Source organism: Lycorma delicatula, chromosome 1 (assembly GCF_047948215.1).
Source record: "Lycorma delicatula isolate Av1 chromosome 1, ASM4794821v1, whole genome shotgun sequence".
Lineage (NCBI taxonomy): Eukaryota > Metazoa > Arthropoda > Insecta > Hemiptera > Fulgoridae > Lycorma > Lycorma delicatula.
Genome location: NC_134455.1, coordinates 176,467,491 through 176,484,485, shown reverse-complemented (window position 1 = coordinate 176,484,485; position 16,995 = coordinate 176,467,491). Strand labels below are relative to the sequence as shown.

Here is a 16,995-nt window from a genome sequence, read left to right as displayed (position 1 = left end):
TAAATAACTTAATACATATTTTAGAGTAAATCATGAAAGCAATTCTTATTTGCTTACAAGCAATAGACTCTCTTGGATCCAAGATTAGAAAACACTTTTGATGTGTTGTTGAATTCTGAGTGAATCATTCTATTTTTTTCATAATAATAGCATCAATAATAAAATGATTTGGTTTATGTATATTGTCTTACAAGTGAAGATATCTGGATTCCTTCATAAATTAATTTGACTTATTAATGTAATATTAATATAATATTATAATCTGTACAACAATAGTTTTATTGCTTAAGGCACCATCCCTACCATAATCAAAAATAATCTGCCTTTTGGAAATTCAATAACTAAAGAATCTCTAAGAAAAAAATTCAATCTACCTTCCAAAGACTTGTCTGTGAACACAACTCATTGTTGCACTGGGCATACTTCATGGCTGCTTTCTTATATTCATTAATGAAAAGAATTTCTACAGCAAACTCTTACAATTAATAGAATTAAACAATTTTTTTGAAGAGAAATCTAAAAATGAACGTTCAGTTCAATTTTCTAGAAAAGCACAATAAAATCAAGCTTTTTTTATGATGCGATATTTATATACCTGAAAATGTATTTTTTTGCAGTGGTACAAATATGTGATATCACATTATAAAAAAGCATGATTTTATTGTGCTTTTTCTAGAAAATTCAACTGAACGTTCATTTTTAGATTTCTCTTCAAAAAAATTGTGTAATTCCATTTTAATACCAATCTTTCTATTTAAAAAAGATTATTAAATAAAATAAAAAATATTTAAAAAAATATTCAATATAACTATAATCAATAGATACAGTGTTGACAAATAACAGTTTAAAATTATCACTTTATTATATCTCAGAACGTAATTACAGAGATGGAAAAAGTCTTATTTCAATTGTAACTGAATTTATAAATGAATTATAAGACTTATAATTGCATTATAATTATTTTTTTTTTTTTTTTAATAAAGAATTATGGTTATGATAAATGCAGGTAACAAATAATTCTATGACAAAAATAGAAATAAAATATGTATATAATATTATAGAGACAGCAATTAATGAAACAGAAAAAAATCATACCACATCCCGTTCAAAGAATAATTTTTATTACAATAGCTATTTTTTGTTTTATTGCTTTTGTTAAAATAAATATCCAATAAAAGTTATGAGAATTATTGCTCATTGCTAATTCACAGTAAATAGTTATATAAAAAATGTTAAAATAAAAATTTGGTAGGCAAATAAGATACAGTAATGCAATAGTATGACTTAAACTAATTATGAATAAATTAAACAAAAGGTTTTTAATTGATATTACTGTAATATTATAAACTGTAAACCCCTTAGTACATATTATTATTTCAGCAATCTAGCAGTCTACATATACAAAATATAAAATTACACTTTCTTTAAATTCAACATCATTAAAAACAATCAGTACAAATTATTATAAAATACTTATTAAATAACAGCAGTTCCTCATCATTTATGTAATAAAATTATTTTATGACAGCTTAGTAGCATAATTACATGTATCAAGGAAAGTGTTTTAATTTTATTTTTTCACAGTTGGTTTTATAAGACAATGTTCTTTGGCGAGTAAAATCCATGGGGCAACAGAGATCATCTTGCTCTTACTAAGAGACCTTGAAAAATGGCAGGCAAGGAATCACAGTCAGTACCTGCTCTATGGCAAGGTATACATAATATTTCTCTTCCTACTTCAGTAATAGGCTTAATTTTGTGGTATGCGACCAAGTCTCCTAAAACATAAACAATGAATTTTTATTAATTATCAAGGCCAATAGCTAGTACCAACTACCAGAGCTTATGCATGAATAATAAAAAAATGATAAAATAATAAAAAAGGATACAACAATCCATTTATTACATCATAGTGAACATTTTGAGTAATACTTTAGAAATATTCATTACAAAAGCATTAAAAAATAAATCAAGAGGTTTTTATTTATACCAGATTTACCAAATGTGTACAACGTATTACCTGGTAACTACTGGACCTTTAAAAAAATACTTCAGTTAAAGGTATTTTTTAAAAAAAGTATCATAGTACAGAAGTATAGTTCTCCAGTTATAAACTCATAACGTATTGTGTACAATGGATGAGCAAGACTCATCATGCAGTCTACATTGACTTACTGACTCCTATATTTCCATGCATTTAAAAACAATGATTTATCATTTATTCATTGATTTCAGTAGTAAGTCACTCAATCATTAGATCAGATTTTTTAACACTCTTAGTACTCAAAAACATGTTTACTTATTATAATATACAAAGTTCTTCTAAGGCATGAATTGCTGCTTTGTGTAGTTGCAGTATGAAAGAGACAAATGTCCACACAAAATAATCAGCCACTAATTTTTTTTGTTTTTAACCAATATAGTGAAAACATAAAAATAGAGTATAAAATGTGTAAAAATATTTAATGAGAAAGCTATATGAATAGTGCACAAGGGTACCAAAAAAAATAATTACATAAGTTACTGGAATAATAACTTTTTTCTTACATTAACAGTGTCTTAATATTATATTTATAACAAAATTAATATTACTAAAAAGAAATGACATATGAATTAAAAATATATTTCAAAATAATATTTTTACTCCATCAATCCTCAATATATAAATGATCCTTCCGAATCAGTCTACTATGTAGGTAGGAAATCCCCTTTACACTGTAATAAATCCAGTTTAATCAAGCTCTACTGCTGCCAATTCTCACCATTGATATCACTCACTGCTGCTGGAAAAGGTAAGGAGGATAAGTCATGTTAGGGATTGCCTGGTGTGTTTATTTGTGGTGGGATAATCTTAGATGTAGTAGAATGTGAAACAATGATGGTATGAGTGTGTTGGCTGTCAGAGTATTTGTTAGCTTGTGTGTGGGTCCACAAATGTCCACATACTGGTAAAACATTGGAGAACATTATGAATGACTTCTTTGTGCATTTTGGGAAATTATCACCATCATGGAAAATGTTATTGATATGGGAAAAGAATGCTTTTGCAATGGGAAGTGTTCTTGATGCGCTACACAGTGGGAGGCCGAGCACTCAAGCTGAGACATGTGCTGCTGTGGAGGCGTTGATTCAACTATCACCATGCAAACATTCTGCCGAGTTAGAAATTCTAAGATCAACAATGCAAGACCATATGCAAAAGGACTTGAAAGTTAAATTCTTTCATCCAGTCGCAGTTAATGTGTTGAGGGACAATGACTTTCAACAATGTGTTTATGCATATCTTACTTCTTGTATACATTCTGACAGAAAATGATAAAAAGAACATCATGTTCTCAGACAAATGTGTGATTTATCAAAGCTCTTGTAACTGAAATGATTTTTCTGGGAGAAAGGTGATCCTCACTTTTTGAGGAAATCGAAACCATCCACCTCAAGTTATGATTTGGGCTGGGTTGACAGCTGAACATCTCCTTGATCCTTATTTTTTTGACGGCACAGTTATCTAATACTGGTCGACAGTGGTTGCTTCCATAATTAACGGCAAAAGGGAAATTGACATCATTATGTTTCAGCAAGATGAAGCTACAGCATATTTTGCTTTGAATGTCTGCAGACTCAATGAAATTTTTTTGAATTGCTGGATCAGACATGGGTCAGAAGAGTTACCGCCTCCATTGGCATGGCCAGTAAAAAGCCCTGACCTTACCACATATGACAATGCACTCTGCGGTTTTGCAAAAAAAAGAGATCCAAAAATACAGATATGTCAACAACAAGTAGCTCCAAGAAGCTGTTTGGTCAGCATTTAAAATGGTCACCCTGATATGTCACTGTGGATGAACAACCAGACATAGAAGCATATAAAACTGTGCTTTGAAGATGGTGGAACCCAGACATATGTTTTAGATACGTAGAATGTAAGCATCTATCATAATAATTTCTTAACTAGAGTAAAGGGACTTCCCATCCAACCTGTATATTTAGTCAGCTAACACCAAATTAACTTTGGTCAGTAGGAAAAATCTGTCAACTCTTTCCAAAAACATAACAATGAGACTTATATCATCTTATAAAGATGAACATTTTTATAAATAATTACCTAAGTATGGTGGAAATAATTTAATTTACAAAACATTTTCCAAATTAACCTCATTTTAAAAAAGATGAAACTGACAAATATCAACTTTATGAAACTACACATCCACTATATTTAGAGTGAATACAGACATGATTAGCTTGAATTAAAAATAAATAACACTGTTATCTTGACTAAGCAATTTCAACTACTTCTTTCTCTCACTAGTGGAAAATTTGCTCAGTTTACAGAGTTCTTCATATTGAAGATTTTGGACTAAGTATCTATATGGAATCTTCTTATAGTATATACAACTAAAGCAGTGTTTAGTCATCTATTCCAGGAGGAAGAACTGAGTTTGAGTGATTAATTTGTTCACATTCTTGTGACTCAGAATTTTCAAGAGGTAAGGATAAAATGATCTGTCTCAACAGTGTAAATGACAATGAATATTCAACAATTTGAACAAATCAAAATTGTTGACAGAATTAGAAACACCATTTTTTCAAATAGAAAAATAATTATCTAAAATTCTTAAAAACAGTGTTAGTTAATCTTATTTCTAAAGTATACATAATTAGGGTTAAGTAACAATAGTTTTAATATAATATAGCATGATATAGAATTTTTGTTATTTAATTTGTTTTAAGACCCAACTTGATAATTAATAGAAAACAATTAAAGTTTTATGAGTTATTGAATGTAGAGTAATAAATAAAATACTAAATGCAACAATAACAGCTAAGCCCTGAGGTAGATAATCCCCACGTCTGAAACATACCACCTACATTCCATGTCTGTGGTAACAGTACAATACATATAGCTTACTAACAGGGACTCAAGTTTTCCTCAGAAATTTTAACTTTTTTTTTTATCTGATTTTCATCTACAGGTCACTATAAGGACTGGACTTTTCTGCTACCCGCAGATCATCTATTTTTGAAAACAATTTTGGATGTGGACTTACATCATCTTTAGAGTTGGTGATGTGACAACCAGAGTTGATGTGATTGCAAGTGTAACAGACCCTTCTGTTGTCCAATGTCCCCCATGATGGCAAGTATGCAATAAGGTGCCAATATATGTTGGTGCAGAGAAGCCCTGAAAGCTTTAATGAGTAGGGCCTGGAGTCAATGCAGAGATTGCGCATTCACTCTCTGCCAGTACAGATGTCAGTTCCACCAGAGTACCAGACCGCAACTCCAGGGTTGGCAGCTCTAGAGTGGGGGTGAACCCCAATAGCTAGCCTTGCTATAGAAGGGATTAACTGATCAAGCAAATTGAAAAATCTATTGTGGCAGAGTGTTCATGTAAACACCCTTGTTTTGAACAAGCTGTGTTGCCAGAAGCAAAACAGAAGAGTACTGAACCAGTTAGAATTCTACATGAGGTGAGGAGTCTGCAGAGAACTGCTTAGAAGAATATTTCATCCAGATTTAAATACCTTGTGATCATGAAGAAAGATAATTTTGCAAGAGTAAGCCCTTTTCTTATCACTCGTGAAATAACTAATTGTACTAGAGGCCCAGTAAAGGAAATAAAAAAATACTTTCTACAGTCTTTACTTCAAGATGACTAATGATATTCAGTCACAGAAGATTCTTGGAATAAACAAAATAGGTGAGTTTGCTATATGCATATATCCTCACAGCAGTGATATTAATACTTCAAAGAGTGCTGTCATTTGTCAAGATCTACTCAATTAATCTGAACAGGAAATTGTGAAGGAGCCAAATAGGTGCCAAAGGCTGAACATGAGAAGGAATATCAAAGTTCTACCTTTTGCTTTTAATGTCCTCCCTTTTAACAGATGGACCCTGGCAGAGAAAGTGTGTGTTGGTATACATCATCTGGATGTGTGAGTTTTCGTGTTGCAACCCATATGATGTTTCAGATGCTAGCAATTTTTCCATACTGGGTTCAATGTGAGAAACCGCAAGCAAATATGCGTGTACAGTGAAGAAACTCATGAAGGGGAACCATGCAAGAATCTTCCTGTCTGCTTCAACTGCAAAGGACAGCATTCATGCTGATCAAGAAACTTTCCTGTTTACAAAAATGAAGTAGCATTCAGGAAGTTAAAACCTTACAGGTCAGCTATTTTGAAGCCAAAAATATTGTAAACAACTAGAGCAACAACATATGAGCTCAGGTAGCAGCTACTATTTCTACCCCAAGTACTGAAGCAGCACCTCATAAACCTCACTCCAACGTTAGCTGGAATAATAGAAAGAATAATGAACAACAAGATGAAATCTGTCTCTCTAAAGGAAGCAATGAGAACACCTAAGTTACAATCATCAGGAAATATATGGAATAAAAATAAAAGCACATCAGAAGAAAACAAAGAGGAAGACAAATTTTTGGTTAATGTTCAGCTGCATAGTCTAATATAAATTTGTTAAGAAGGCTTTGGAAACCCCTAAGGAGGCTTTGAAGCCATGTTCTTCTAAGATGATCTCACAACCAAAACCATAGAGATCACCAACATACAAGGGGGTTTGTTTCTCCCTTTCCAAAGCAATGGCTTGTGCAACTCCTGTCATAGATGTTGCTTCTGTTCTCGCCTCTAAATCAGTGCCTACACAAAGCGCCAAGCCATCTATCCTCATCTGCGACTTCCTCAGCAGACCTCCACTAGAGACTGGGAGCTACACAGATAATGACAAGCTTCTAGAACACAAAGCAGTTTGAGGATGGAAAGAAGAGAAAAAAGGGCCTATTACAATTGAGTCAATTGTTCACTGGAATATCCTAGAGCTCTCATTTCGCACATGAAGGCCCAATTTGTATATGTCTGCAAAAAACACATTTCAGCCAAGATGTAAATCTCAACTTAAGATATAATATTTATCAGCAAGACCAACCACCAAATACAAGAATTAGAGGTGGAATAGCTATATTAGCATCAATTAGAGCTACTACTGAAACGGTTGAAATAAACACAAATCTGCAAGCAGTTACAAACAGAATAAAGCATCTGCTGCAGCATATACTTTCCAAATTTTGACTGGAAGGAGGATGACGTAATGCGTTTAATTACCCAGTTTCCTTCACTCATCATACTATTAATGAGTGACATTATGTTTCTAATTTTTGGATCGGATGTAGTTGATCCCTGGGGAAGAGAATTCAAAAAGTTCCTTTTAAATTCTAATTCTGTTATATTAAACAATGGCTCAGAAACTTATTTTTTAAATTTATTTATATTGATTTTATATGTGATTTAAAATAATATTAAACTGTCAAAAAACCCATCTAATTTTATCTCCAGAAATTCATTTTCTTCTTGAAGGTGACTAGAGTCATCAACTAACATTTTCAGCTCACTACTATCAGATTGCAACTCATTCATCAAACTGTGTACAATATTTTTTGTCTTATCAATGTCAGTAGTAATACTGCTTAGACATTCCATTCTATATATAAATATTTTTTTTTTTTTCCTAACATTATTGACTTTGGCGGTCCTATGGTTAGCCCACATTCTACATCTACATTACTGCTTAAACATATTACAAAAAAAAAACACAAAACACATAAAAATAAAATTTTGATAATTTAAAGAGTTAAACACAAGTTATAAGTCTAAGTACTTAATCTACATTACAGAACCTATTGTTTGTGCATGGTACTGACTCCCATTACAAAATAGATGAGACAAGCAAAGTATACAAACAGTACAGCAGTAGGCTCAACAGCATCTCATAAACAAAAGTATATAATTCAAAGTATAATTCCAAGAAACAATCTACATTTGTAGTTTATAATAAAGCTACATCAAACAAATGCAACCAAATTAGCACTGCAGCAATAAAACAAAAAAAAAAACAAAAACTGTAAATTTCAATATTTCATATTGTTTTGTTAGATATTTACATAAATATTTAATGTCATGAACAACTGTTTACTTTTAGCAACTTACCCAGAGAATTGTGGGATATCTGGTTTGTTCCAAGAAACTGATAATGGCCATTGGATGCATCTACTAAATAGTGTTTACATCGATCACTATCTCTATAACTGATAGCATAACCCCATATCCGTTCAGAAATCCGAACTAAGAAACTACCAACAGGTTGATTGCTTAGACGTCCCTCAGCTTCTTGTCTAGTTATCAAACCTAAAACCCAACAAATATCTAATTACAATCTAATCTGTACTTCAAGATATGTTCTGCATAATGTTATTAATGATGTGCATCACTTAATGATATAATATATAACCTAGCATTACTCTAAACTTTCCTCAAAAAGTAAAAAAAAAAACTGTTTTACTGCTCCTAAAAAGTACTCACCATAAAATTCTTTTAATCAGAACATAACAAAACTACCTTCATTATAAATGTTATATTAATGTTTTGTATAGCAAGAAGCAATATATTTTTACCGACTATTAAGAGCAACAAAAAGTAAGTAGCACTTAGTGCTACTACGTGACCAATGGCAGCACTGCTCATAACACTATATGAATAAATTTCATTAAATAATTATGTGAATTTTGCCATTTAATTATATATGAATTTTGCTTTTAATACACGACATAACTATCTCCAAATAGTTGTAGCACAGTAAGTAAACATTACGGATACATCATCTTATACACTCAAAAAAAAATTAAAAAATTCACAAATTGGAATTTGAGACTGGAAGAATTCGAGACCACTGGAAGGCAGAGGTAGATTTCACTGGTGCTAAGTAGTGGATAACAAGGTTTTCACTTTAAAGTTAAGAAAAACTTCAAATTTACTCAATATGACAATGGTTGCATGTGAAAAAAAGTTTCACATGTTTAGCATACAAAGCCCCAGCAATATTTTGGTCATCTCTTGCCATAAGGATTCATATCAAAAATTGTTTCACATAAAAGTTTTAGGTAATGTTTAGAGAAATAACAACCATTTTAAACTGATTTGATACTGTGCCTATTAAGGAAGGTATGATTTTTTTTGTCTTTGAAAGCCCATTTTTTCCACCCCCTGGGCCAATGGTTGGTGATATGAAAAAACTTTACTTACAAAGTAAAGTCTTAGTAGACTTTACTTACAAAGTAGAGTCTTAGGTTCTTATCCAAAGAATAGTAAGAACTTTAAAAAAATTTGATGTTTTACTTAATAAGAAAGTTATAGCGATATTTTGTTTTTTTGATAACCAATTCTTTCATGAAATTTTCATATATAAATTAAATTAAGAAGTAATTCAACACAAAATAAACTTATAAATACAAGCTGTGTTTTTCTTTTACATTCAAACATAATTCTAGACACTGAAATAATTAGTAAGTTATGCCTAAACAATTAAAACATAAAATTATTAAATGTCTCTAATAATGAAATAAAGATAAGCAAGACTCAGTGAACTCAGTTATACTCAGTGAACTCAAATCAAATTTTTAGTTTTTTTAGATAAACATAGGTGTAATATTCAAAATCTATTACACTTCTTCCCTATACCACAGGCTAACACATTCAAAGACCAATACCACATCAAAGACCTGATGTAATTTATGCTGCTAAGATTTTTATATTGTTTTGCAGAAAGAATGAGTTACTAGTGTTTAAATCAAGATATTCTGTCTTGAAATAGATGGTATCTATTAATCATGCATTAATTTAACAAGTATTGCTGATGATAGAAGTAACTGAACACAACCTGAAACACTACTACTTAAAATCAATCATATTTTGCTTCTCTTCTTAACTTTGAGTAACATTAGATGATATCATTAAAAAATTGCTGAGTTGTTAGGTATTTTAGAAAAACATGAAGAGAATGTACAAATTTTTATAATTCTATTATCTTTTATGATCGCATAGGATCACTTTTGTCAGTCCATTATCCAAGTTTCTTTGATGGGACTATTTGGGCCTTGCAGTCCTCCCAGTACATTTTTCATATATTCCGTTCTTTGTGCCCTTTCTAGAGTTGAAAATTTTTGTGTTGTGAATTTTTTTTGTAAGTATGAAGCGAGTGTTTTTATTCTTGATTTTCTTGTTTAATTTTATCTGGGTGTCTTCTGGTGTAAGGCCAATTTCCTTCAGATCCTCTCTTATTTCTCTGATCCATCTGCATCCTGTCTTGTTGTTTTTTGAGTCAAGATTGTACTGTACCAGCTGTTTCAGAAGTCTTGAACCTCACATCCTCCTGATACATCCAAAGAATCCTAGGTTTTTTAAGGTTTTCAACCTCAAGGTATTTTTTCATTTCGATTGTTTATTATTATTCTTCCAAAGTATTTAAATTGGGTTACAATTTTCATTTTATTGTTGTTTATGTTTAATTCTTTTAATCATGTTGGTTTTTTGTCATAATTTCTGTCTTTTCAAATGATATTTTGGGGCCAATTTTATTTGCAATATTTTGAAGTTCTAATATCTCTGTCTGTAATTTAGTTTCATCACTGTCATTTGATAGCAGTGCCAAGTCGTCAGCAAAACCAAGACAATTTGTTCTGATTTTTCATCCTATTTTTACTTTTGGGGGCATTTTTTGAGCCATTCCCTCATAAACATTTCTAAAGCACAGTTAAATAATAGCGGTGAGAGCCCAATGCCTTGGCGCAGTCCTGTTTTGATCTCAAATGATTCTGAGAGCTCACCTTGAATTTTACTTTCAACTTAATGTTTGTGAGGGTCAGTTTCATCATGTTTATTAATTTGTTATGAAGTCCAAGGTGTATTAGAATTTTTAGTAGGAATTCTCTATGGATGCAGTCATAAGCTTTCTTGAAATCTACAACTGATATCACCATGTCTGTTTCTTTTCCTGTTGTAATCCATTATTAGCTTGAGACTCATGATCTGGTCTGGACAGCTCCTCCAGGGTCTGAAACCTCCCTGGTATTCTCCTAGTTCTTTCTCAAGTTGTGCATCAATCCTGTTGAAGATGATTCTTGAAAGAATTTTGTATGTTGTGTCTAGGAGTGAGACTGCCCTGTAATTGTTAAGTCTATTTTGTCCCCTTCTTTTGTATAGCAGATGGATGAGGACTGTCAACCAGTGTTCTAGTAGTTCTTTGATGCAGATGTTGAGAAGCTGTTGATGAAGGGCAATGTTTGTTGATCTTGCATGTTTCCAGATCTCTACATAAGTCTGATGTGTTCCCACTGCTTTATAATTTTTCATCTCACCCAATGCTTGATAGAAATTTTTTACTGTGGGAGGGTTGATGTTTTCTGGTGGTGTTTTTATTGGGGTGTTGGTGTTGAAGTTTAGGATATCTGTTAGTTCTTTGCAATTTAGTAGTTTCTTGAAATATTTAGTTAGGATTTCCATGTTTCTTTATTTTTATAGGCCTATTTATCATTTTCCTTCTAAATTAGTAGAGCTGAGGGTTCGTATGTTTGGAGCTGATTTTCTAAGGTTTTGTATTAGTCTCTCGACTGTTTTTTATTGAATTCTTCTTCTATTAATTTCAGTGTCTTTATGGTGTTGTCTTTTTATTCTCCTTCGGATTCAGGTGGTTTCTTTTCTTTGTTTTACTAGATTTTGGAAGAATGCTTCTGATTTTTAGGATTGATGAAATAGCCATGCTTGATGTCTTCTTTTTGCATTTTTGTCACATTCGCAGATCCACCATTGATGTTTTTTACAGGATTTTATTGGATCTAATTCTTCAGCGATTTGTTTAAGGTTGTTGTCAAGATCTTCAAGTTTATCGGTGATTGTTATTTTATTGGTTGCATTTTGGTAATTTTCATTCTTGATTATTTGGGTAAGGTCCATTTTTCTTTTAGTTTTGGGAGCTTGGTTTTGTTGCTTTCTTTGGGGAGTAAATTAATTTTAATTTCGACTTCATAGTGATCAGAGCCTGTATCTACTCCTCAAAAGACTTTTAAATGACAGATCTCCTTGGGGTGGAGTTTGTCCATGAAGACATGGTCACTTTGCCATTCTCCTTTAGCGTAGTCAGGGTGTTTCCAGATTTTCTTTTTTTGAGGTTTCCTCTTGAAGTATGTGGATTTTGAGATTAGCTTGTGGTTTCTGCAGACCCGACAAGTCTCTGTCTGTTTTTGTTTCCTTTTGGCCCCACCATTCTCTGATGATGTCACAGTATCTTCTTTCTCTGCCTAGTTGAGCACTTAAATCACAGATTAATTGTTTAACATGGTTTTTGGGGATGTTATTTATAGTTAGGTCATTTTTAGTTAGGGTTATTTACAGTTTGGTTAGTATTTAGTTAGGTCGAGAGGATCTCAGAACTTTTCTGTTTCTTAACAGTCTTTTGGAAAGTTATTTTTATTATTAGTCAGTGGATGGCCGTTTATTATAGAGTAGATTTTATTAGATGCTTTTAGGGTGGGTGTTGGGATTCTTGGGGATTGTGACTTGAATTCTTGTATGAAGTTTATTATTTTGATGCTGACAAAAAAGACTTTTCCTAACTGCAGGACATTTTTCTTCACTCTCGTTTCAGGTATAGCTGGAAAGGTATAATCCTATATATGTACGAAATGTTTTTTGTATTTCTCATACATAATAGCTGTACAATCATGATAGACATACAATTTTAAATCTGAGATAAAGATTTTACTCTGCAATACAAGTTTACTCTCACATTCTAATAGTGCTTGTACGTTTTTGAAAAGCAATCTTCATTTTGCCAAACGTTTTTTTATCAAAACCAGCTAAAATTTTGTACATTTTGTTAAGATTCAATTGAAAACTATGTATGATTGTGTACATTTTATAATCAAAAGATTTTGATTATAATTTAAAATGAAAAATATTACTCACCATGGAACCAAGGAGCAACTACATTTCTATCAGACTCAAGACCTGCTCTTCGAGCTAATTCACTTGAACGAAACCACTCTATAATAGCTTCTTTGTTGGGAGGCTTTGGACCAGCAAATTCTAAATTTGTTTGTAAGCTAAGTTTTTGGCACACAGGACTGAAAACATATTAATAATATTATTAAGAAGTGTGACAATTCTAAAACATACAACTATGAATAGCCTTTAAAGGCTATTAAATAAATTTTATAGTTACTTAGTTAAAGATTTAAACCAGTACAATTTTTTCAGATACAGTTAAAAATTACTTAAAATCATTATCACAATTTTTTTTTTTTGCATTTTAATCAACTACCCCATTTAATATCTATGTTAATATCTATAAAAATCAAAGAAATTGCCATCAGCAGAGATTTCATAATAAAATACAATCACTATTATGCTGATATAGTTATTAAAACAAATAGAAAAAAGTATTATACAGCTTTAAATAACACATTGCAATTTATTGCATCACCCTTCATGCAAATAAACTATAATTGTTTTTGAAATCCACAAGAGACCTAATAAATGTCTATTACCAGCAATGCCTAACACAACAAAAAGACCTCACAGTTTTTTAAAAGGTAAATTTAAATGATTACCTAATTTTTATATTAAAAAATGTGTAGATCATTCCATACATAACAAACTTACTGAGTAAAACTTAGTGAGTAAAACTACACATAACAAATAAAGTCAATTACCCTTTTAGAAATACACAGCTCTTGGGAATTTTTTCAAATGTGACAGGAACCATTATAAAGTGATATTTAGTATGTCTTACCTAGATATGACTATTTTGTTGGTTGTGCAGTTTATATGCTCTGACCATTTGAACTAAGTCAGTGTTATGTCTTTTTGCATTTTTACAATGAGTGCTTTACATGGATAAAATATTAACATGAAATTTTGCTTGAAACTCAGAAAAAATTTATGGAAACACATAAATTGTTAAAGCATACCTGTTTAAGCATACTTATGTTTTGAGTGGTTACACAATTAATAAATTGGTGTGATCTTCACACATGAAGAATTAGTTACTTCAACATTTTAGAATTAGAACGTCAGCATTTTGCATTCTAATTATCATTTAACTGGGAGGACCTGGCAGTAGTGCAATATTTCAATCGGTTCATGGCATGATACTCTTAACTGAAAATTTGAGATCATATAGAATTGCAGCTAAGTTCTTAATACACCACTGAAGACAACTCCAGTCAAAGCTTTTTATGGCCACTTTCTGAAGTTAGAAAGTTATAACTGTTGGAAAAGGACCAATAGCTCCTAGGTTAAGCCTAAAGATTTATACAGCAAAAGTTTCGTAATTTTCCCAGCAGACCTCTTATGTGATAATAAGCACCACAGTACTTTAGTTTCTAATAGCTGTCATGTACACTAAACATCAGTCCGAAAAAGGTTAAAATTATAAATGATTTCCTTTTAAATTAATGGAACTTTTTCTATCAAAGGACTATGTGAAGCTTAACCAGCAGCAATACCTTCTTCAGTGTAGTTACTAGTTGCACTATTGTAAACGTGCCCACCTTATAACAGTGCTGTTTGAAACTCCATTGAAGAATATTCATTTATTTACAGAATAAATAGAGAATAATGTATTATAATGTATAATGTAATTAATGTATAATAATTCTGTATTTATAAATACAGAATAATAAAAATAAAATAGGATGGCGCATATATATATATATATTTATTTTTTTTCAACAAAAAAGGTTATTCATTATGCTGTTCAATAAAAGAAAAATATATTCTGTGTTATGCTACAAATAATAGATTTAGGAATATTTACGTTATTGTCATTACATGATTATAAAATTCTCTACAGCAAGTTAATGACGGGGGTAAAGCAACACTTCACAATGCTAAAAGGTGTACAATGAAAGTGTGGGGACAGGGACAATGACTGACTTTAAATCAAACTACCTAAGAATTTCATGAGTTAGTTGGAGGGAATGATTGATGAATGGTGAGGTAAAAAAGCTAGAGCTGATATATATAATAGAAACATTAATAGTAAAATACATGCACAGAAAACAGTTTAATCATCTAGAATGTATGAAAAAAGAATACCTTTTAATTTTAACAAGGCTGTCTGTTACACAGTACTTGATTAATAGGATCTTTTAATAAAGGTTCATTTAAACTAAAAAATTTTGCTAATTGTTATTAATCAACTGCATAAATCTTACTTATGAACTGGTGGAGTTGGGGAAACTGATGGAGAAATATCTATATTATCTAAAACAATGCTGCGTCTATGTTCCTCTCTAGCTCTCCGAGCAATTTCTCGAATCTGTTGTTCTGCTTCTTTTGCTTTCCTCTCTGAAATAAAATAATTATTACATTTTGTTAGCAAAAATATTAATTTTTGTTTAACTATCTTCATTATCTAGAATGACATCCATCAGAAATATGACTGTTTTAAGTTGATAATTAACTTTGTTAAGATATTTTTCTCACTAATATTACACATTATTTTTATTGATCACTAAAATAATGTCTTCTCATGATTTTTATTTTTTTTTATTCATAACTTTTTTAATTCATTACACAATGGAAATTTTGCAGCATATGAAAAATGCCTTGCCTATGCAAACTCTTCCAGATAAACGGTTGAGACATTCATTATAGCTAGTCCAAGCTGAATTGGCACAGATCTGATGAACAGCATAACTATATATCTTGCTACCTAACAAGTACAGCCTTTTATTATTCCATTAAAGACAGTATGTATATGGTTGACTATTTATTCCAATCAATGAACTAATTCATGTCATATTTATTAGTTGCTTATTTAATCATGAGTTTATATATTATTTAATAGTTATTTTTTATTAGCTACTGAAATGGATATGTTATATGAATATTATGCAGACTAATCAGCTGTTACTGATTAGTTTTAGGCCCAAATGTATTTATTTGTAGTTTTATAGCTGTATAAAATATCCAAGCCAAACAAGCACAAGATTGATGTCTACCATTTAAGTTAAGTTCTTCGCCCTTTGTTCTGAGAGTGGCAAACAACCACACGCTAGCGTAGGCTATGAGTCATACATAAGAAACATTTCTTTATTCAGGTTTGTGTAAATAATAATTGAACGTGTCATCTATTAAATCTCTATTTATACAAACTGTTCCTGATTCATTCAGAGACTAACTTGTTATTCTAAATGATCCGTTCTAATTACTAGTGTATTTGCAGTTAAAACTTGTCCAGTTAACTATGTGTATCCAAAGAAAGATTATCGTCCGATTATACCATTCTTTGAGTTTCAATGCTTGAAAGTAGTTGAAGTCTTAAGTGAAATTTTATTTAAAAGTAATCTATTCACCATTAAATTAGGAAAATTTGTTGTGTTTATTCTTATGGTAGTGAATTGATTTTATTATTTTGCATATTACGTCTGATTTACATGGAAAATACAATCACCACCAAGGGAAAGAAATTATACATAACGTTTTTAATTACATGGCAGGAGAAGCTGCAGTTAGAATGTTTGTTAGTTACCCTATAAAAGTCATAGAACATATTGCATGTGCCACAATAGTCTCAAAAAGAACAGTTTAATGAATTACTGGTGGAAATAGCTATGGAAAAATGCAGTTCTCCTCGCAAATGGATAAAAAAAAAGGAAGTGACAAAACCTGGACAGCTTTGATAGAAATGCCATATGACGTAAAGTGTTAAACGAGGGCTGCTGCTTGTCTTCTCTAAGGAAACTTATCACAACTATTATTTACTAAAAACTATTATTTTTTTTACTAAAAAAAATAGTGTATTTAATGGACAAAAGAATAGCTTACAGACATTTTTGTTACGCATGGACTTCAGCTGGAAGGGAATCAGAAATAATAGGGCAATTCTTATTGAAAAACATGATATTCAGTACAAACGGATTGTGTATTTGAATAGAGTTGAAGAAGACATAGAAGAAGATGTAGATCAAGTTGAAGGAAGACTAATCATCTAAAGGATAATAATTATTCACATTAATAGTGAACTGGGATTCATTCCCAACAGCTTGACAGTATGGAAAGCCAAATCTTACTCAGGTGATTATCATTCTCAGATGAACTGCAAATGTTTTTAAAGTGAATAAGAGAAAAATTAATGCCTAAA

The 16,995-nt window shown here is 31.2% G+C and overlaps 1 protein-coding gene across 4 annotated transcripts in view; it reads right to left on the bottom strand.

Moving 5' to 3' along the window:
* Positions 1 to 1,352: 1,352 nt before the first annotated feature.
* LOC142325699 (SH2 domain-containing protein 4A-like) overlaps positions 1,353 to 16,995 on the bottom strand; it is a 176,898-nt gene continuing 161,255 nt past the window's right edge. For all 4 annotated transcript variants that reach the window (XM_075367738.1, XM_075367731.1, XM_075367750.1 and 1 more), the window contains 4 exons: positions 15,065 to 15,197; positions 12,813 to 12,970; positions 8,004 to 8,201; positions 1,353 to 1,778 (listed from right to left, as the gene is read on the bottom strand). In XM_075367738.1, coding sequence (XP_075223853.1) covers positions 1,639 to 1,778; positions 8,004 to 8,201; positions 12,813 to 12,970; positions 15,065 to 15,197 — 629 coding nt within the window. In that variant the 3' untranslated portion in view covers positions 1,353 to 1,638. The remainder of the gene's footprint in view (positions 1,779 to 8,003; positions 8,202 to 12,812; positions 12,971 to 15,064; positions 15,198 to 16,995) is intronic.